Source organism: Callithrix jacchus, chromosome 1 (assembly GCF_049354715.1).
Source record: "Callithrix jacchus isolate 240 chromosome 1, calJac240_pri, whole genome shotgun sequence".
NCBI classification, from domain to species: domain Eukaryota; kingdom Metazoa; phylum Chordata; class Mammalia; order Primates; family Cebidae; genus Callithrix; species Callithrix jacchus.
The window spans coordinates 48701938-48725632 of record NC_133502.1 but is presented as its reverse complement, the minus strand read 5'-3'; the positions used below and the strand labels follow the sequence as shown (position 1 = coordinate 48725632).

Sequence of the window (23695 nt, the reverse complement as noted above, 5' to 3'; positions counted from 1 at the left end):
TACTCAGTCATTCTTGTCTTCAAGTTATGTTTCAGTAATTTGCATAAGTAATCTCATAGGTCACTGACAATCAAAGAGCCTGTGAGGTTTTTTGTTTGTTTTTACTTAGATAATACCATGGCATAGTTACCTTTGCAGTTTCTGAAGCCATGTGGCTGGGGATATCTTCCAGCCCACTCATTCCTGTCTGTGTGCATTTGAGAAAATTACATAACCTCTCAGTGTCTCCTTTTTTCTATCTGTAGAATAATAATCATACCCACTTAATGGGATTGCTGTCAGAATTAAATAAGCTGTATTTCAACAATTCTAATATAAAATTTCTCATATATATATTAAAACAGGACAAATATTAAAGAAATTAAAAATAAGCATTTGTCAGAGTTAAATTGGCAGCATATTTCTTTAGTGGTTCATCAAATAGAGCATGTTTATACTCTAATGGTAGATTAGAAGAATTACTATAATGTGTATGATATGCTTAGAATAGTGTCTGGCACAAATTTTTCACAATAGCTGATATAACATTTCTCTACAAGTAAGTGGTCCTTCTTATATCTAAGTTAAGAGTGATAGGTTAATAATAAGCTAATAATTATTAAAACCTTGCTAGTCACATCAGTCCCGGTTTTATTATGTATCTAATGCCATAATACAAATTCAATATTTTCAACCAGATTAGTCAGCATTCATTGACACTGAATATGACTCTATTTAACAGTATAATTTTCTATAGTTAAATATCTTTCTGTGCTAAACAGAACAAACATCTTTCTTTTTATTATATTACGGTGATTAAAAGGGAGAGGAAATATAAATTGTGAAAAAATAAGAATTCAGAAAATACCTGCACTTACCAGGCTCAGTATATAATTCAATATAATGAAAAATAGCATGGAAGATGAAAACTTTGTAGGTTATAATCAATTTTCATTGTTTATTTTCAAGAAAAATTAACACTAGATTGATAACCTTTAAAAAAGTGATTACTAAAACTACCCATTTTATTATTGGTCTACAGATCCTAAGCATTTATACAGAAACCTTGTCTCTTAGAATACTTTAAAAAAGTATGAAGATAGCATCACCTATCTCTTTTCTTCAACTTTATTTCATAAGAAATTTCAGATATTCTCTCTCTGAATTTAATTTAATAATGCATATTATAGAAATTAAATGTATTATGATCAAAAACAGTTTAAATTAACTAAGGTCAAAATGTGAATGAACATACATATAAACTTCTTGAAACAGTCTCTAGGACAGTGTACGAGGTACTATTTAACATAGAAAGATATTTAACTGTAGATAACTATGCTGGGAAAAGGTATAAGTTGTCATTATCATCATCATTATTTAGTATCACAGATCATTAGGGATGGATACGGCCTTACAGATGACCTAGTTCAAAACCATTTAGACAAAATGGGCCTGGAGCCTGATGGTTAAATGAGAATCTGTGGGATGAAAGATTTGTAAAAGTATTTTTGTCTTCTTTGTGTATAAATAAACCATAGTAGATACACTTTCAAGTTCTTTGATAAATGGACTAATAATATAAATAAACACCATAACTTTAAATGTCATTTTTTTTCTTCAAATTCCCTAGACCGCTACTCAAATCCTGTACAAGCTATGTTCTTATGCTTTGGACCTTATAAAATATCTAAGGGAGAAAAAAATATGATTTATAGAATATTATTTGAATTATGTCTCATTTAAATTCTCTACAAAAAGTAAAGAAACCTTCAGTAAACCATCTCACCATCTCACCACCTTTGGTAATCACAGGGATTTTCTGAGGAATATGGTTTCTGAGGAGTACAGTTAAGTCAATAAACACAAACATAAAATGTTATAAAAATAAATATAATTCTTACAAATCTGAAATCCACTTGGATCTTAATAACTTCCACAACATCCTGGGTAGGGTTTTGTATTATTTATATTAACCTTTACTTATGAAAAAAATCTTTTTCTCTGCCATCTAATTAGAACTATTGTGTTATTGTTGGTGACTAATGGGAAAAATTTTATTATCTTAGATGGTTGAAACATACATAGTGAAGACAAAATATTAAAGGATTAAAGAGCCATGGTTCTTCTCTCAATGTTCAAGTGATTTAGACTTCGGATAAAAAAAAGAAAGAAAAAGAAAAATATAAAAAAGTATATATGCTGAAGTTTAGAAATATGTTTCTAAGTAAACCACACAAAGAAAAAGAAATAGAATAAAAATATGTGAAGGAGAATTAGGGAATAGAGCTGTCCAAAATATTACTCAATCCTCTTTCAACCTCAACTAACAGCTTATCCAAAAGAAGTTCCTTTCTAGATTAAGTTTCTGTTAATCAAAGTAGTTTCTTGAATGTATGTTACCAGTGGGATTTTTGAAAGTGATAGATTCCTTTAGATGGCAAAAGCAATAATTATGGCAAAAATGTTTTTACTAATATGATTAAGAGGTTTTAAGGGAATGAAGGGGACCTATGCTCTGTAAGAAAACAGAATACACACACAGGCACACACACATACACATACGCATACGTTACCTCTCTACAATCTACATGTTACATCTGTAAAATATAGGTGAAACCATATGTATGTTTTAATAATAGTTAACAATTAAACATAATTCTTTAAAAATGGAAGTCTTCCATTTCACAACAATGTAAACATACTTAACACGACTGAACTCTACACTTAAAAATGGCTCAGATAGTAAATTCCATGTTATGTGTTTTTTACCATTACTTTAAAATATTACACGAAAGATAATGGATTTCTATACTCAGTCATAGTGAAATAATTGACACTAGAATAGCTTTTCCAACATAAAAAAAAAAGAAGAACACAACTATGGATCTTCTATCTTTTAATGTGGATGAACTAACTTTTTTTTAAAAAAAGAAAGTAATGGCTTTAAGTTCAAATATACCGGGAAATAAAAGATCAAACTGATAAAAAGTAATAAAAAAGAAAATGCTTCATTAAAATTGAAATTTAACTGGTGCATATTCAGCAGCAATGTCTTTTTTTTTTTGATTATGAGAGATGAATCAAATCAATCTTTCAAAATAGATGTGCCTTTCTTTTAGTTCAATTAATAAACACAAATAAATCCAGAATATCTCGCTTTAAAAGAAAGTTGCTCATTACTTTCTTTAAAAATAGGTAAAAATCAACACTTTTTATTCAATGTTACAAATATTATGTTTAAGAGTTGGACCATTACCCAACAGAAAAAAAATACACATTGCTGGAATTTTGTTCTAACACTATTTACTTAAAATTATTTTCAAAAGCATTAGTATAAAAATGTGACCACAGAAGAGGTGGGCAAAGAAAATTATAATATTAGTTAAGATAGAGCATTTAAAATCATGAGGAAAATGAAAATTGCTTAGTACTAACATGGTCTCTATAGATATATGGCATACCTCGTAATGGCTTTCTTCATTCTCCTGAATGTGGAAACCCGCGGAGCTGGGACATTTCTGAGGAGTGACAGGAATATTGTCACTTTTGCTGTGTGAGTTACACTGAAAGAGATTACCAAATAATTGTGACAAACTACTCCACATTTAGAGTGTCCATTGAGAGACATGGCTGTTTGCTATGAGCCTAATAAAGGAATACCATTTGAGCTAACAAGGGTCTATACCAAGAAATACATGCATTAAGATTGAGTCTTTATCACAAAGTTTTTTTAATTGTCCCAGGATAAACCAATTGTTGAAATGTTTTTACTAAAACTAAGGAAGTATAAGATTTAGTAATTTTACTTTTACCTTTTTTTTAGGCAATATTTATTTATTTACATTTATGATTTCAGTAGCTAAAACTCATATGGTGATATTTAGGTGAGATATTATTTTAGTGTTTGATATTTATTATACGCATACTAACCTGTGACATAGATACTAATTATCTCCACTTACGGAAGAAGAGACTGAAGCACAATTCCTTCCCCCACAAAGTTATGCTGTTGCCTAGCCTTTCTGGAACCATTCCCCATATCCTTATTTACTAATGAACTGCCTGTATAAGTGATACATTTGAAATAGATAAAACTGAAAAAACAGAAGTTTAGTGTCTGAAAATACTAGTTGAATTATTTCTATACTAAATAGAAATTTTTTTTTTTAAAAAAAAGCTAGCCAAAATAATTTACCTGGAAATTGATATGAATTACAGAACTTAAGATACTACATTATGGCTTGGCCTTTTTTTCTGAAAATATTAAAATGACAGTTTTCCATGTTCCTCACACAAGTTTTTCATGTGAAAATAAGACATTTTCCACTTCCTGTTTTATTACTTCTTTTCTAAATCTTAGATTCAAAGCAAGGAATATTTGTAAGTATTGCTGCTTGGCCATTTATTAAACATAACTTTGTAGGTTTTAAGGTTTCTACTTTGATAAAAAGATACTGTTGTGTCTCCAGTAAAGGTTCATCATTGATATATACTCTTTCCTCTTAAACAAAACTATAATATATGCATTGATTTCATGACATTGGGAGCAAAGAGAATATTCTTTTCAAAACTAGTATGCCATGCTTCCTATTCATCAATAAAATGTTACTTTCATTATCTCAAAGAAAAATCTGTTAGAAAATTACTGTTAGACATTTTTAAAAGCAAATGTGTTTTAGAGTTTTAATATATTGTGTCCACTCTATTTTCTTTTCAAAACCACCATTTTATATATTTAAGTATATGTTAAACTGCTGGCATTACATTTTGAAGATATCAATTATCTCATTTATTTTTATTTGTTCAAAATGAATAGCTATGTGGCAGCTAAGAAGACATGATTTTAAATCCATATACCCATTACTATAAGCCTTTTTGCATGAAAAAATTATTTTACATCTGCTCTCTCTAAAATTTAATTTTAACCCCACTTAAAGCTTCACTCCTCTAGGGTCATTCACTTCATGGATCATTCAACAAATGGTGATTGCCAGTGTAACCTGTATTTGCAACCTAAGTAACTTTTATGTGTAATTTGTAAAATCCTAGGAATGTAAATTATTTGAACGTTCCTAAGTTTCACTGTTAACTACAAAGGCCTTTCCTCTCCACAGCAGCATTTTGGCATTCAAAAACAAAAACAAAAACAAAAAGAGCATAGACCTTAACACAGTTATTTTCATCTGTGATGTCTGTAGACATTTTAATCATTCAATTCCTATCCCTGGCCTCTCCACATAGTTATTCATGCTGATTAATCGCTTTAAAAGATTTCACGTATTAAACAGTTTTTCTCCTAAGAAACATTTCCTAATTTTCTCTGGCCCAGCAGTGAGTCTCACCCTGACTGCATATTAGAATCACCCAGGGAGCTTTCTAAAATGTCAATGACTGAGCCCCACCTCACATCAGTTAAATTGAAGCACAGACACAAATATTTTTTAAATACTCAGGAAATTCTAATATGCAGCCAGAGTTTAGAATCCTTGGGTTAAGGCTAAAACTTTCTTGTCTAGCCTTCAGGAAACTACAGTAAATTTTGGCCTCATTCCTATTTCAATCTGATATCTTCCTCCATAGAATTATTTCTTTCTTTTTAAATTGTAACCCATCATATATTGAGTTTTTCTCCCCCATATATTATAAATGTGTCTTAACCTGAAAAAAATCCTATATTTGTAAATACTTTATGCTTTAAATATAAGAACTTATGTATTATCTACAAGGAACCTTCATGGAATAAAATATAATCAATCCTTCAACAGATCGGTTCATATATGTTCAGTACCATTTGCTCAAGGATTCGCCCTGTAAAAGCAGAACCAGTGTTCACTCTATTTTGGGCAATTTCTACTGTGCCATATCTCCCTTAATGGGTTCATCTATTACTCATTCATTCACTTATTCTCTTCTTTTTTTTGATAATCAGACATTTACTGAGTGCATGTTATGTGTCAGGATTGTACTGGATTATCAAGATATGGCATTTAATATCTGTAATACTCTCACTCTAGCCCTGAAACAATACATAAAAACAAATAACCACCATGATGTGTGAACATGCCACCTGAAAATGTATGTAGACTGCTAAAGGACAGAGAAGACATAAATAGACTCCCAGGTTTGATACATGAATAGAAAGTCTCCAGAGATGGACTGATGAGGGAATCATGGTAGCATACATTTGAGACAGAAGAAACTGCATATGCAAAGGCAAGGAGACATGAATTCTCATGAGCCATGAGTAATTTGACAGTTCAAACATGAAGAATGTGAGGATTTATTTCAGAAGAAATAGAAGCTATCAGTGCATTAATTTCAATAGTACAACCAGTAATGTAAAGTTATAGAATTGGACTTAATGTAAGGGCCAACCACCCAGTGGACAGGTGCTTTGTAAATAGCGGCAGTGCTAAGAGTGAGCTTTAAAGGCCATTCCTTTCCTTCCAACTTTTCCAAGGAAATATGCAACATAACAAAGTAAGTACATTTGCAATATTATTGTGATGCCCAGTTAAGTCCATCCCTAAAAGATTTCACCCTAAGTCTCTCCTGTGTGTAATTCTGGAGCAGCTCCTGTTTTTGGAACAGTGAGTGGCATCAAAGAAAAAATTTTAACTTACTGTTATTTTATTACTTTTACAAATTGAGCCTTGTGATGTAAATTTCCTCTGCAAATTACAAATATATGACTCAGAGCAAAATAAAAGAAAAAAGTAGCACTGTAAACAATATTTTGAGATTAACAATTATAAATAGCGAAATCTTTAAGAAAAAAAATTCTTACGGGAAAAAATTTAATCACTATGAATCCTTCCTAACAAATTTCTGCTTCCAAGAGAGTTGTAGCATTTTCTAAAAAAATATTTATTTTAAAAGTCTTGGCTTGGCACAGTGGCTCACACCTGTAATTCCAGCACTTTGGGAGGCCAAGGCTAGTGGATCACCTGAGGTCAAGAGATGAAGACCAGCCTGGCCAACATGGCAAAACCCCATCTGCTAAAAATATAAAAATTAGCTGGGTGTGGTAGTGCACACCTGCAATCCCAGTTACTTGGGAGGCTGAGGCATGAGAATCTCTTGAACTTGGGAGGCGGAAGTTGCGGTTAAGTCAAGAGTGTTACTATTGCACTCCAGACTGGGCAACAAAAAGAGACTCTCTCAAAAAAAAAAAAAAAAAAAAGAAGTTCAAGATTCATCCCACCCCACCAAAGAATTTTACTGTTTGCCAAATTTAATATGAAAGACTGTATATTGAATTATGGGTAAGATAAATTTGCTAAATCAGATTTATATCAGGGTACAAATCAAACTTGAGAGGTCTAGAGCTCAATAACAACAATCATAGTAAATGAACATCACTGAAAGTACGTTTGTTTTACACTTTAAAACCAGTTTGTTATTTTCCATCAGGTATGATTGTAAGTCTATATTTTAATATGTGAATAAATCTTGCCTCTCCAAACATCCATTGTAGTTCCTGGGAAAATTATCATTCACTGCGTATAGAAATACCTGCTCAGAGTTTTCACATAATCAGGTATTTTTACTGTTATTTTTGATACGAATGTTCAAAAAAGCACTTCTAGCCATAAAAAGAAAAAAAATAATCAACAGTAGCAAAAACAACAAAAGTTTTATGAAAGATCTTTTTTTATGAAAAACACAGCTGTTTCCTTTGCTAAAAAGGGGGTGATTTATATTCTCCACCCAACTGTAATGCAGCAATGTGTAATATTATTCTATTACTACTCCTACCTTCTTACAAAATCATGTTGTTTACTAAAAATCAATAGCACTTTCATAAAAGTTTTGCAGTCATTATAGATGCAGTATCTTGTACTTTTGTGCTATAGGTTTCATTAAATAACAACACCATTTATTTTGAAACTCCCACTGAGAATGTTATTCCTTCCCATTTTAATAAACAAAGGATTCTTTTCATAAAGAATTCTAAAACAGAACATTTGTTTAATAATTCCAAAGAAATTCATGTTTGCAGAAAAGAATCTACTTTAAATAATTGTCTAAACTTGATGTCTGCGACATCTCTCTATCCATTTCTTTAGAGATCCACATGTATTGGGTTTTGAGCACATCCATTCCGCTGAAATTGCCCTACTACAATCACCTATGTTTTTCACAAACTGATTCAAATGGAAATTCTCAGTTCTTATCTAATATAATACAACCGATCAGTACCTCTTCTTGTTTCATTTATGTACTGGCCTTCAAAGACACTATACACTCATGGCTTTCTTTCTTCTCATGTCCTCTCTCTGGAATCATTTAACTGTTTGTATTGCTGTCAAACAATGCACAATGATTTGTATTTACCTAGTTGGTTTTGGCTTTTAATTCTAGGAATGATTATTTATTTTTACCCTTTATTTTGTTCCCAATAGACAAATTTATTCCAAAATTAACAGTCTCAAGACCTACAATTTGTATGCAAAATGGTATCACAAAAAAAAGGTACATAGGTACTATAGATTGAAAGTACCCATATTAGAAACATTAAACAAGGCATTTGGCTTAGTTATCATGCTTTTTTCCTCCAGTTTAACCCTCGGCAGTTCATGACAAGGAGTAACTTTGTCACAGTAATATATTAACTAAGTAGGTAAACTTGAATTTATGCACTGCATAGCTAAACAAATAAGCTCATGTTCAACTTTGGGACTCTGACACATGTTCCTATCCACTGAATTTTGCAAAGTTCACCTTTCCAGTTCTTCTAGGGCAGCAGACCTCCTTCAGCCTCACTGCAAGATGACTGACAACCCTTCAATACTCTCTTGACCCTACAGATAACCCTCATCAATTCCTCTATGTAAATCCTCTTCTATCCTTCTCACAACTCCTGTTCCAGATCTTTCCAACTAGAGATACCCACTGTTCCTCCTTCTTGATGTCTCAAAGGCTGGAAATGTCCTCTCTTCTCGCTCAAAAGCACTTCCTTTCCCCATTGTTCCAACAAGCCATTTCATTTTTTAACCAGGTTTGCAGAGAGACTAGCCAGATGGAAGTAGTGACTACTGCTCAATGAACAGTGAGAAGCTCACTGTTGCATGTGGGATTTATGAGAAAACAAAAGCTGATTTTATATAGCCTTCTGGCACAGGCCATTAAATAGACCAGTTGGCTTCCTTCAATTATAGTTGTAAGTGATCAAGTGAAATTAATAGATAAGTCATATTTCTTATTGTGCAGTTAGTTGTTGCAAGTGGGTCACTTGTAAAGTGTTTGTATGTTTACCTCAGTTCACTACCTTATGGTACAATAAAAGGAACCAGTGTGTTCCAAAACAGCTAAGATATAAGGATGTTGTATGTATTAAAAAATCTTAACAGATCTAAGTAAAATGAAGATTGGGGAAAAAAAAAGCTAAAGATGTTAAAGTCTGAAGTAATTCAGTAAGTGGGTTAAGCTGTAGTACCAGATAAAACACGTTTTTTTCCTTTGTTTAGAAATTATCCTTTTATATGCTATTCCAAGATTTAATGGTCTCTATCATAGGCTGGCTGACATTTTTCAAACAATTCTAACAATTTAATAAAATATGTAGGTGCCATGGACCGTAACCAAAAAATAGCTTTATCCCAGCATTTTATTGCATAAGTGGTATTTCAGAGCAATCTTTTGCCATAAATATCTTGGTTACTATAAAGTTTTAGAAACTCTGTGCATTGTCCATTTCCTGAGAATCTGTGTTCCATTGAGTTTCTGTCTATGTGTGACTTTCAAGGCTTTTCTTAAGAAACTTTTAACAAATGCAAAAATAGAGGAGATAGAGATTAGAGTTATATTCCAAAAATAAATAATCATTTAGTTTTGGAGAAGGCTCCACTAGGCTGAATTTATTCTCCTCTTCTCAGAAAACTTTTTAATGAAAGTGGATAGAAAGGCAAAAATAGTTTTTAGTATTCTTACAGAATTTTTGGCAAGGCAAATCAAGAATTAAGCAATAGAACTCTATGTCAAACTTATTCAGCAGATTCCCTCAAAATGTGCAATAACAGAACTGACCATTAAATGTACCAAAGAATTTTCAAGGCAGAGGTGCTAGGGTACTGAGCATGGGGGTGTGAACACAGTTCTGCTAAATGAATAAATAAAGACAGGAATAAGACTATATATTTTCCCACATCTTACTATAAATTCCTGCAAAGGTAATTACTATACTTCTATGCACTCTAACTTAATAGAGATAAACTGGATACAATTTCAAGTCATTACTAACCAAGGAGAAACTAAACCAAATCGCTTTTATGAGTATCACAATCATAGCTGCTTCTGTGCACATATGTCACTTTTTCTTTAAATGGTTCATGGATGTTACATGAGAGTTTTATGCAACTCTTTTGACCCAGTTGCTATGAGCATGCATTGAAATAAAATTTCATTAGAACGTATACTCTAAACTCTAATGGTCTACTTGACAATTTTTCCATTGGTCCCCTCCTTGTATTATTACCTGGCTGTAAAGCCATTTCACAAGAGCAATAATGCATTGAAAGGTTTTAAATTACAGGATATATTGCTTGAGCAAATCTCTATTAGCCAGCTTTGCACATTGCAACTTAATTATGTATTTTAAATAAGTGGATGCAAGCAATGCAGGATTTTGGGACTTCTCAGACCCTTGAAAGGAAATGCTAAATAATTCCGTTCAAACATATTCCAAGAAATACAACAACAGACATTTTTGGGTGCTAGGGTTAATCAGTATTATATTTAAGACAATTGTTTTGCAGTTCATTTCCATTTATTTCATTATTAACTGTGATAAAATCCCTAGGATTTTCCCCATATGATTATATTTAACTGTATTTACACCTTGAAAAAAACTAAAATGGAAATTTCTGCAACATAGATAAAAGTAGATTGACTAAACGTTTATGAAATTTCAGATATAATGGGGGAGTTCCTGTTTTAAAAGTGTTTGCTAGCAATTTGAGGGGGAACAAATTCTGGATTAAATTGAAAGACTTTGGGGACAGAAAAATAATCAACTGCCTTTGCTGATTCCACTGTTGTGTTTCATTTTCTCTCTAGGTAATTAGTGTTTCAGAATACACAGTCAACACCTTTTTTAAACTTTCAACAAGTTATGAAATATTGCCAAATACATACTGAAACTAACTTGTTAGAAAACAACAATATTAGTTTATAGCGTGTTCCATTAACTACATATATGAGCCTAAGATGGAGATGAACCCAGAGGTACAGCAATGGTCTCTCCAGCCAGAAAATATTTTCTTTCTATACAAAGGTGGTCATTTGTGAATTACAATCATAAGCATGCACACACATACACAAACACACAGTCCATGCTTCTGAACACATGTTTTATGTAGGTGATTATCTTGTTCATGTAAGTGATTGCATACACTTGTATTCATGGAATATTTATTTAAAAAAATCAAGCACTATATTTTTATAAAATATTTCATTTTAAAATATTTAAATAAATTATACATTATATAATACAAATATTTACTTATAAATTTATAAAAGTGCTGTAAATAAACCATATATATTACTGAGTTAATATATATAATACCTAGCATAAATACATCCTGGAATTTAGAGTAAAATATTTCTCACTAAGAATTATTACTACTTTTTGAAATTTCTATGGTTAGAAGAGTTTTAAAAGCCTAAATTGAATATAATTTCTAGTAACGTGGTTATGGTTCTTTATATCATGAAAACCATTTGACCAAAATAAACCTTTAACATAATGTTAGCCTTGGCTATCTCCATGCCAGTTTTTAGAAACTGTCTGAAAGTCAACCTTCAGCCAAAGAAATCAGGTAATAAATTCAGAGATTCAAATCTGGCGTGCTTTAAAGTGAGTTTAAAATTCAAGGCTGTGTCAGTTATTTGAATATTGTGTTTTCAAGGCAAATTCTTTAAAAAGTTCACTGGTTTACTATGCCTCCCTTGCTGCGTAAAACTTTGTAAAACCAACCCTGAAGCTTGAATTTATATTTATAAGAGTATATATCAAGAGATAATGAGGGGGGGAGAGAGACAGAGGGAGTGTATAAGCTTTCATTTTTATATAGTACACGAAAAGCAAACAAACAAACCCCACACTCTGAATACATTATTTCATATTGTGTTTTTGCAAGTGGAGGGTTTCATGCTTTGATTTTAAATTCATTTATGCAACTTGTACAGTATCTAAATATGAGTAAAAAAATCTCACTTTTTAATTACTAATTCAGAGTAAAAAGGATGTTCCAGAATACCCTGGAAATGTGCCACCGACCATGTGTAGGGTATTGGGCTTGACCCTCAGCTCTACCATCATCTGACTTAGTTACACTGCCATGGTAACCTTCTCTCTACCATAAGTTTAGACCAAAGGATCTCTTCTGCTTATCCAAACTGAAAACGTAAGATATTGTTACCTCAAAACTTAAGTAGATTTTAATTTGCTTGTCAGACTTTTATAAAATGTTGTAAATAAATGATTAGTTGATCTAAATGATTAGTTGTTAAAGGAAATGTATGAAAGATAAAGCTTTACCATGACTTTAGTTATAATATACATTTGTCTATCTCACTGATATCTTTGAAAATACATGTTACTCTATTAAAACTAAATTATGATTTTTAATTCTCATTTTCATATATGTTTTATAGTTTACAAAGAGAAAAAACACCACAATCAAAGGTCTGACGGTCTGATGTTTGTTGGCTGTACCTCCACTTTCTTTCCAGAAAAAGAATTCGTGCTTTGAATACCTTTTGGAATAGTTTAGAATAAATCAGGCCAAATTAAAGAAACTAATTACAGTGATGTTGGATGGGAACTCTTCAACAAGCCTGAAACCTAACTAGCTGTGAATGTTTAAAAGGCCAGAGTGTTTTTTTAAATCTATTTTTAAAATGAAAGTTCTATATATTTTAAAGAACAAAACCAAAGTATGTGAGAAACATGCTTATTTTCAAGGTCTTAAAAATGTGTCTTCTTGTAGGTCTGGGCAAGGAATCCCTGAAGGAATATACTTTAGCAAATAAGGAAATGTCTGTAGATGTAGTCACTGTTAATAGAGTCTGTCTTTTGAATTACTCCCTTTGTCTCCAAGCTTCAAACTAATATAACTTCAGCAAAACTACTTTACTGTTTATCTTTTAATCCTCAGGTCACAGACTGTAACACTTAGAGGACTCTCTGGAATACTAACACTTTTCTGATTTATCCTTGTAAAATTGTTTTCCTGACAAAAAGAGGATGTAAAGAAACCAAAAGAGATTACAGAAACGATACAAAAACCTACTTTGAAAATGTATATTAATAAATATGAAACATAACTAAGAAACACATTTCATTTCTGAAGAACATGAGAAAATACTATATGATTCTCTACTCAAAAAGAACATTAAATGATGTAACTTTTATGAAGATCTCTCAGATAGACACATACATGCATTCATTCATTCAAATACTTTTTAACTTTGTTAAAAATACAAACAAGAAATAATTTTGTCTTCAAAGAGTTGATAGTATATAAAAGTTCATTTTGATCAACGCTAAGTCCCACAGATATATTCAGCAACATACATATCATTTTAGAAAATTAAAGATGGTGGTGAAAGAAGAATAAAATTTGAAAACAATAGATAGTGGTATTCTAAAATGTGTGTGTGTGTGTGTGTGTGTGTGTGTCTTCTCCTGTGTTCAGAAGAATACAGAATGATATCTCTTTGTTGGAGAACAATGTATTTTTGTTTAAAACGATATTAAAACAAATGCATTGATTTCAAGTAAGGATTATTATTTAAGTTCATAGTAGTTTTCTATGATATGGAAGTGAGGGGCAATATTTAAACATGATTAAACAATATATAGAGAACATTTTATAAAACATTTATTTTAATATTAATGATACTGATGATAGCAATCCACAAATGAAAATAATAATTCAGGAAAATAATTTTGGAAAAGCAATATATACATTCTAATAAACTTAGGAAAAGCAATTTATAAAGTATGATTATTTATTGAAGCATGCCTTTCATTAGCATGTTTGTAGTATTTTCTTCTAATCATTTGATTACCAGGAGACCTAAGATAAACAGAGACTGAGACCATGAACACTAATTTATGTTGGTGTTCTTATATCACTATGGTAAGATGCTGTTTAAAGTAATCCTACAATCCAGAATATTCTGCAATCACCCAAACAGCTATAGATTATGTAAAACATATATACATAACTTTATTCAGCTTATAAAGAGTAGGAGTTTGTGGGGTGTTTATGTGTGTGCAGCAAAATAGAAGAAAGCAGCAGCATAAGGTAACTAGCTTCATTGGAAACTCAACATAAAAAGAAACAGGAAATCAGTGTAAATATGATTCATCCTCCTGACACTGAGCTCAGCAGCTCTGAATCCCTCTTTGCCTTTCTTTTAGCCCTAGCTCTTTTTAAGTTCTATTAGGTCTTTTTCTCTCTCCCCTCCATGGCACAGAAACTCTGAGCTTGGAAACAGGGCTTGAAAATCGTACTTGCAAGTAAGAATTTGTAGCAATTCCTTTCCCTTTGGGTGACTTCAATATCTGGTAGACTCACAGAATATTAGAGTTGAAAGGGACTTTACAGATTTTTTTCTCACCTCTAGTATAGATGAGGAAATGAAAGCATAAAGACTAACTTATCTGAGATGAAATATTCAGAGATCAATGAATAATGCATTTTATTTTATTTAGATGACATAGGGTAAAAATTATCGAAATTTCCTTTAAGATAATTAAAGCAAAGACAAATTTTTATATATTCTCAATCCTGTATTTTAAATTATATGTTGACATCCCTTTAAAAGGACCTTCTACCTCTGCTCAATATTTCTCACAAGTCATTCAGACCAGCGCTATGCAAAAGGCTAATAACAAATAAAAATAGACTAGATTTAGACCACTAGGCTCATTCAATCCAGATGGCCATTAATAGGGAGAAAAAAAATCTCCCTGGATGATATTTCTAACGAAATCTGAAAAAAAACTATCTGCTTAACTCAATATTCAAATGAATTCATAAAACACACCTTTCATTTAGGTCAAAATATCTGTTCAGAATCTGTGAGATCGAAAAGGCTAATTGGACATTCTAAAAGATAAGCTAAAAAGGAGGATCTGATGAGTTTAAAATCAAATACTCAGATAAAATGTATCAAAATATAAGCCCGAGTGTAAGAACTGTATATGTAGTTGTGTTAATGGTTGATTGTGATCAAGGCTTGACTGAACTTGACCAACCTGTACTTTGTGTTTTTAAGCTAATGCCATTGTACATGTCTTTTTAAAACTACAGAATATTATTTCCATTCCTGTTTCCTAGTAACGTCTGTAAAGCATGAAGAAGTATAGACATTTGTTTATCATCTTATTAAAATAAAGAGCTAAACACAATAAGGGAAGCTTAACTAAGGAAGGAAAACCCATATGCACACATACACCTAATAAAATGTGCATTCAGCAAATATTTACAAACTTTTAAGCAATAGAAACTACATACAACAGATAACAAAACCTTATTTTCTGCTGCTCATTAAACTGAAACTACTTGCAAATGAAGTTTTCTTATAAAATTGTCTTTCCCTATTTTCACTTATTTCAATTGCCTACTTCATACATTGAACATCAGCTAATAAAACACACTTCACTGTTGAAACCTTTTTCTTTCTTTTTTTTATTTTTTATTTATTTTTTTTTATTGCATTTTAGGTTTTGGGGTACATGTGCAGAGCATGCAATACAGATGCATAGGTACACACAGGGCAGTGTGTTTTGTTTGCTTTCTCCCCTTCACCCACATTTGGTATTTGAAACCTTTTTCTACTCATTTAATGCTTTATGTTGATTTCAAGTTAGACAAAGCAACAACTTTTGCTCATTTATTCTTTATGTATAAATGAGCATACATTTTTAAATGACCTGCCATGAAACTGGGCCTTTGATGATATGCCACTTGTAAAATTGGTACACACTTGGCCTTACATATATTTTACTGATGCTGGATATTAAAGGCTAAAATTGTCATTTCCATTTTTCCTATCTTTGAGAAGCCTAAGCCAAATGACTCACCATATTCTAGAAACATTTTATATTTCAAATCCTTTTTGAAACTTAACCACTAATGAGTTATTTGATTATCATAATCAGAAACACTAATCACTACAGTCTTGATGAAAATTCAGACATTATCTCAAGAGGGCTCTGTTCGGATAAATGTGTTGACATGCTGTTTGTTTTTATGATAGTTATTCGGTGATTCAGTTTAAAATAAGTTTATGTAAAAGAAGTGGCAAATACTTGGTGTGAGAATCTGATACAAATAGAACGTATGCAAGACAGAATCTGCCATAAGTTTTCTTTTAAATCTACTAAAAGATAAAAGAGATACATGAATATTCCCTTACTAAAATGCTTCAGAGTAATAATTCCCCTTATTTATATAAACGGTTCTGCAAGTTTAGGGTGTCATGTTTTTACTTTAACATCATGTGTATGATAAACTATTAAGGACCAGCTCACTCTGCTACACCCAATTACCCTGAAGAGACATCCCTAAGTACAGGACATAATCACCTCTCTCTCATTCGTTGTCCAGTGCAGAACTGGTACATTAGGAAAACGGTGTGGCCCAGATACCCAGATCAGCAAAATTGGGGCTGACTGACCTGTGTCATAAACTATGTATGGCTATGTTTAAAGATAATTGGTTCCTCCCCAGTGATTTTGTGAACATTTAAGCAAAGAGAAAAAGAAGAGGGTCTCAACTGGTGATTGATATTGAAATTGAGGGGCTGGAGTATAAAAGGATCCAGCTGCAGCCACATACACATTGTGAAGATACAGTCTTTATAAAGTAAACAGATGTTTTGAGTAATGTACAGGTATAACATAGAGAAGAAGGGAGAGGGGAGAGGAAAAAAGGGAGAGAGAGGCACAGAGAGAAATTGCCTTACTCATTTTTCCCCCACTTTAGATAAGGACTCAAATGTTCACTTTTTTTCTCCTTGGTTTCTATGAGATCTCTGTTTTAATTTAGGTAATGTAAATAAATTTTTGCTTCTTATAAACAGAAGTGTCTTCATCATTAACTTTTATAATTGTAACATTATACATTATTAAGACTACCTTTTTAAACTGGTAGGAAAATTAGCACTTACTTTTTTTGATGGTAAGAGCAAGAAAAGGGAAACAAACTTTCAAATTCGGTATTACTTAAGCAAAAATGAAATGAATGTATCTTAATTTACCATTTAAACAGTTTTTGAAATCACAGCAGTAATAATTTTTTCTAATTTTTCCTCTTGCAAAAAAAATAGGCAGAGAGGTAGAGTATGTACTTAAAAATCAAATAGATGACCCACTATTTTTATATTATGATAACAGTAAGTACTCCCAGCATATCAAATGCATTTAAATCTAAGTTATAATACAACTTTATTACTTCTTTTGTAAAAGATTTATGAAGATAGTTTTTAATCATGGTAAAATAAATTTACTTATGATTAACTGAACTCTTACTCAGCTTTCAACCTTTTGTTTTCCAAGTATTTCTCTCATCATACACTTTGGAAGGAGTATTCCTCACCTTCTATTTTCAATTCTACTTAATTCAATTCCCAGTTATGACTCAGCTTTGCTAACACTTCACAAAAATTACTCTAGGATAGCCATCATTCCTTTTTCTTCCATAATACTAATTTCTCCTCTCCTGTACATGCCTGTTAATTTCAGTATCCTTTACTGTTCCTTTCCCTCTGGAAATATCCTTCATATGGTGTTTCTCAAGTCTGTATTATTGGTTATCTTATCTTCTCACTATTTGTTATTTATCTGGGGAACTTCATACAGTTCTGTGCATTCAGTTATCTCCTATATACCTCTAAATGATGATGTCCAAAGTTACTGCTTCAGAAACAATTGTTCTATGCTTTATCCCAAACAAACAAAATATTTTTTGGCTAAATATTTTAGCTGAGATTTATTGAGGCATCTTAAAACAAACTTGTCCAAATCTCAAGTTTACACTTTCCTTACTTAATCCTCTTTTCCTTTGGCATCCAAAGCAAATATAACTTCTTTAACATTCATTAATCTGTATGCTAATTGTGTACATTTCTGTGTCTATTTCTTCCTTGATGACTGCAGTGCTGTGCACAGTGTCTGGCAGGTAAATGATTCTTAAAAATGTTTTTAGATAAGCTCAGTTACTTTCAATTTCAAATTCTGCTGTGGAACCACACATTACATTGCCATTCACAGAGCTACAAAAATTTTCTATGGCTAAGTGGAAAAACTGAATACTTGGGATGGTTTAGTTCAGAGAGTTTGCATGAAGGTGTAGTCATCTGAGTGTTGTAATGAGAAAAAGCCACTGTAGTCACTGTAAAACCATGAGCAAGTGATAAAACTCTTAGGCCTCAATCTCCCTATGGGGATAAAAAACCCTCTTCTGCCTGTCAAGGAAGGTGGACAAGAAGTTGAAATGAGATAATTCGATGTGAAATAATAATTAGAAAACTATGAGGGACTAAACAAAGTCAGTTTCTATTAATATTAAAATTTAAAATTATATATAATATGTTCTTACTATTCTTTTTTTTTTTTTTTTTTTTTTTTGAGACAGAGTTTCGCTCTTGTTACCCATGCTGGAGTGCAATGGCGCGATCTCGGCTCACTGCAACCTCCGCCTCCTGGGTTCAGGCAATTCTCCTGCCTCAGCCTCCTGAGTAGCTGGGATTACAGGCACGCGCCACCATGCCCAGCTAATTTTTTTTGCATTTTTAGTAGAGACGGGGTTTCACCATGTTGACCAGGATGGTCTCGATCTCTTGACCTCGTGATCCACCCGCCTCGGCCTCCCAAAGTGCTGGGATCTTACTATTCTTTATTAAGTTTTAAAACTATTGTGATGTTCATTTTTCAAAATAGAACACTACAGAATTTTTTTTTTAACATCCTTACGTTCTTGAAACCTATCCGTGTAACTGATAACATATCCATGTAACTGATAAGTGATATTGTTCACCTCTACAAAAAGCTGAATAATATGCTATCGGTTCCCTGTATAGATGCTATTCCAAGAATAAGCACTAGCATACTATTGTTCAGAAAAACTGATACTTGATATCTAAATACTGTTTGCATTTACATCTAAGAGATATGCCTTAATAAACCCATGTATTTTAAGATATGTTCCTTTAACTTTTACTGGGGAATGATAGAATTAGACAGATTTTTCTGATGCATTTTTAAAGAAGATATGCAGAATAAGAATAAAAGAAGCCATCCCAGGTAAAAAAGGGGGGAAAAAAATAACTGTATTCTGACTGTCACTAAACCTCAGGCCTCTCATCACAACTTTCTGAAAATTCCTGAACTGTAGCATGAATCCCCTTGAAAGGGAGATACTCAATTTACAGTATATTTTGCATGTCCCTAAACAAGTCTCGAATGATGAATTTCACCGTCTGCCTGAGTTGGTTTACCTCAGCACATAATTTCTTATATTAATAACCTTCCCCACAGAAGTGAATGACCTTCTATAAATATAATTCCTCCATTCAATCAAAAAATTAAAGACTGTAACCACCTCACAATTCATCATCTTTTCACAGGCAATTGTTGAGGCAAAAACAAACACAAATCCCCAATCTGCAAGCCATGTAATATAAAATTATGCAGTTTTCTACACTTATGTAACATGGATATATTGAAAATTCTATAGCATTTCATATTCCAAATCAATTATATTGAGCGAATTCCTGTTTCCAGTGAGCTATAATTTTCAGAGAAAAAAATGTATTTATATAACTCCTTCCCAAAATCAAAGGTATCCTAAAACAATAACTTCCTGAATGTTTGCATATTTTCAATCCATCTTTTAAAAAATGCTTCCTCCTGTGAATGTCTCTGAAATTATAGTGAAATCAGATTATAGAGATCCTTAAAATCTGCGACAATATCATTTACATAAAACTATCTTAGAGTGAATGTCAGAATTTAGGAATGAAGGTTTCTTCCTTGAATGAAGATGATCAATACTTACACTGAATTTCATAATGCATAAAGATGCTAAAATATATACTTAACCTGAAAGAAGTTCTTTTTTCCTTCTTGCAAAAATCTCTACCTACATGACCAAATCTTAGCACAGATAATTGAGTTGTGTCAGAGAATCCTCTGGTAAATCAGAAGACTTCAAGACAAAAGATTTCAGATAATTGGTATAGTGTCAAAGTAAAGAAATTAGAAATATTGAATAGCATTTTAAAATGCAATATATTTAACTACTGTTAATTATGGAAACTATGCAAGCAGACATTGTATTTATATGAGAGAAAGGATATTATTTAAAAACAGAAGAAGCAAAGTTAGATTTAGTATAGCCCTCTGTGGAAGTCAGGCAATTCAGTCATCTTGAGCATGTTCTGTTGCCTTATCCAGTTGACAAAACTAGAGTGAAAGTTTGTATTTTTTGCATATGGTCCTTTGATAAGCCGTCTTTATTTTACCAGGAATATATAAAGTCAAAGCCAATTTAAGCAGAAGTCCTAACAGATCTAAAATTTGCCACATGAATACACACACACATATGTTATGAATGTATGCTTGCATAAAGCAGGAAAAAATCACATATTCAAACCTGACTGGGAGAATTAAAAAGACTAATACACAGCATTTATGTCTCAGAATATCAGACCTCAAGGGAGGACCATGTGTACAAACAGTAATTTAATAAAAGGGGGCTTGTTATCTGAGTGCTTCCTGTTTTGAGTACAGTAGGGCTGAGGTTAGGAAAACATTTGGAAAAAATAATACAAAACAATTCTAAGAGTAATAGTTTAAACAGTCATTTAAATCGTCCTGAAATGCATTCAAGTCATTGGTAGCCAATTTCACATAGCTAATCAATTTGTAGAACAAGTAAGGTCCATTTACTGTCACACGAATATCACTGCTGAGAGAACAAAAAACAGTTCATGTAAACTTTGTCAACTATTCCCTGAGATGACTTGTGACTTAGGTTAACCTGTCTCATTTGTAAGTAATGTCAATATTTGTTTTCATAAAGGTAAACCACATCATTATATCTTCAATTTATTATACTCAAATATCACAAAATGCTACTAACTGAAACTGATAGTCAATCTTGTGATTGTAAATTGATTAAACAACTGTGTTGGAAACAAATATGATACAAATGTACTTTATCAAGAATTGTTAATATTTTACACAAATGTATGATGTTATATAAAATATGTATCTAGCTATAAATGTCACATTCCTTTTGGAATTTAAAAAAATTGATCAGCTATTTCTGCTTCAACAACAGAAGTATTTTTCTGCTTTCTTTGTATGCAAACTTTCCCTCTCTAACCTGAGAATAAGAGAACTATAATACGCTTTGCTTCCAAAATGGGCAAAAGAGCTAACTCAAGGAATGCTACTAGACATTTTTCTATCTTTAATTTTTGTGATTCTACAGATGTATAGAAGGAAAGTAGTAGGACAAACTTATTCCAACAACTCACCCAGAAATAACTCCCTTATGTTCATAGCCTTCCTGAGCTTTTGGCTTGAATAACTTCGTTGGTGAACAAACATCGCTACTGCCTCATGCTTGGAAAGTTCAGAATGTAATTGTCTGTCAATGATATGATGATTTATAATGCAATCTGTTCCCATTGCTACTACTGCAGATAACTCTAATTTGCTGCTATTATATTAAAAATGAGGAACTTAGACTTTTTCAGTTTTAGAGGTATTTCTTCAGATGATAAAGCCAATCACAACCTTTACAAAACTTGAAAAAATGATAATGCTACAAAGTTTAGCTATTTTTTCATCTTTAAAAGAAACTCACTATATTATTTTTTTAGAAGCCAATATATTTTAGAAGTGTGTTTTTATCACTTTTTATGTCTTATTTAATATTTAGTTATATATTATTAAGAGTTTGAAAGAGATGAGAATATTTATACTTAAGTGAAATACTGAGTATACAACATGGTTAACATAGCATGATTCAGATAACTAAAAATATGTACAATTTGGAAAAAGGTGACTGGTGAGTAGATAATCACATAATTGTATGCTCACTATTTGAATAGGGGAAACTGGATACTTTATAATTTAGTAATATTCACAGAATTAATTTATAAACTATGCTGTATGTGGATAACACACATAAACAGTTTTACAATTGACACACATTTGATAGCTATTTATATGATCCAAATATTGACTATATAGAAAAAGTAAAATGAAAAAAACACAGATCATTTTCTAGTTGTATACGTAATTATACATAAACCCTGTTTTATAACAGAATTATTTCAAAAAATTTTGCATTCAAACACTTTAATTTTGTAGATTGAATTATAAAGACTTTATCTTAAGTAAGAAAGTTAACATATCTAATTTGTATAATTAGGGCTTTAAAAATATCTAGTTTAAAATAAAAAAAACTATCATCATAGGTAACATTGATTACTATGTGCCAGACATACTTATAGGTAACTCAGATAAACTCTTCTTTTTGTTCTTTATAACTACCCAATACAATGTAGACAGCCAACATCTTAATTTTAATAGATAAGGAAGCTGAGACATAGCATGATTAAGTATTTAGCTCCGTGTCACAAAGCCAATTGGTTAAAAAGCCCAAATGTGAATTCCCTGGCAGGGTTACAGGGCCCAAGTGTTGCTATCGCACTATTCTATTACCACTTTATTAATGAGGGTGACATGGTTCCTAGTATCAGCAAAAGTTGATTAATGCATCTCCACAATTATTTCCATTTTACTAACTATAACCTATTTTATGAAAATGCTGTCCATTTGCTGTTTAAATATAGTAGTTAACATACTAATGAGGTTTAATACTTTTATGTTTAAAAAAGGTTTAAATTTATAGAATCCTGCTGCCTGATTTATTCCCTGAAGTGAACTTTCAACATTAGGGACAACTACAGAAGCAGACACTCATGTTGGTACACATGTAAAGCAAGAAGCGTGAGGGATAAGAAAAGAAAATGATGCTATAGAAATAAAGAGGCCATCTCTTCTCAAATCCTGTAACCTAAATAGTGCATCATTTAAAAACTATTTCTGTAATTTGTAAACCAGTCTTCTAAACCCTTATTAAATCAAATTGCTAGTGTTAGAGTCAACAACATATCTATTCTTAGAAAGTCTTCAAACACAGGTAGCTCAGGATTAATTTTTTTTTTTTTTTTGCCAATCAGTTTGAGCTTATGAGGTTGCTCAGGTTAGCCTTGAACTGATGACCTCGCCTTCGCAAGCGCCACGACCTCCGGCGGGAGCCACTTTGGACCCCGTGGATTAATTTTTTCAAAGCATTAACGCTTTCAGGTAATACTGCTTTAAAAATATTTTTAAATATTCCTTTCTTCCTACTGCATTATTGTTTTCAAACACATTGCAGAGTTAAGCACCTGCTTTGCATAAAAATATAGTGTCTGCACTTTGTATATATTTTCAATCATCTTCTTAAATTAAGTCTGAGCGGTGGTAAGAATTTTTCTGTTTGTAGTAATGCTACTTAAAATTAGATTCTACCAGTATTAAAATGTATTAGAGAAGCTCTTCATGTAAAGAACATATATGAGAAATTTCCTAATGTACTAATGAAAAATAAAACAAACATATAATCTGAAAATGTGT

The 23695-nt window shown here is 31.8% G+C and overlaps 1 protein-coding gene across 8 annotated transcripts in view; it reads right to left on the bottom strand.

Moving 5' to 3' along the window:
- Positions 1 to 23695, bottom strand: part of PCDH9 (protocadherin 9) — a 929699-nt gene that overhangs the window by 594978 nt on the left and 311026 nt on the right. For 4 of the 8 annotated variants that reach the window (XM_078349390.1, XM_008985961.4, XM_035275604.3 and 1 more), the window contains one exon: positions 3441 to 3542. The exons of 2 other annotated variants lie outside the window; for them this stretch is intronic. In XM_078349390.1, coding sequence (XP_078205516.1) covers positions 3441 to 3542 — 102 coding nt within the window. Of the gene's footprint in view, positions 1 to 3440; positions 3543 to 23695 lie in introns of those variants that run through there. 2 more of the 8 variants (XM_035275595.3, XM_035275610.3) reach the window with 1 other exon arrangement.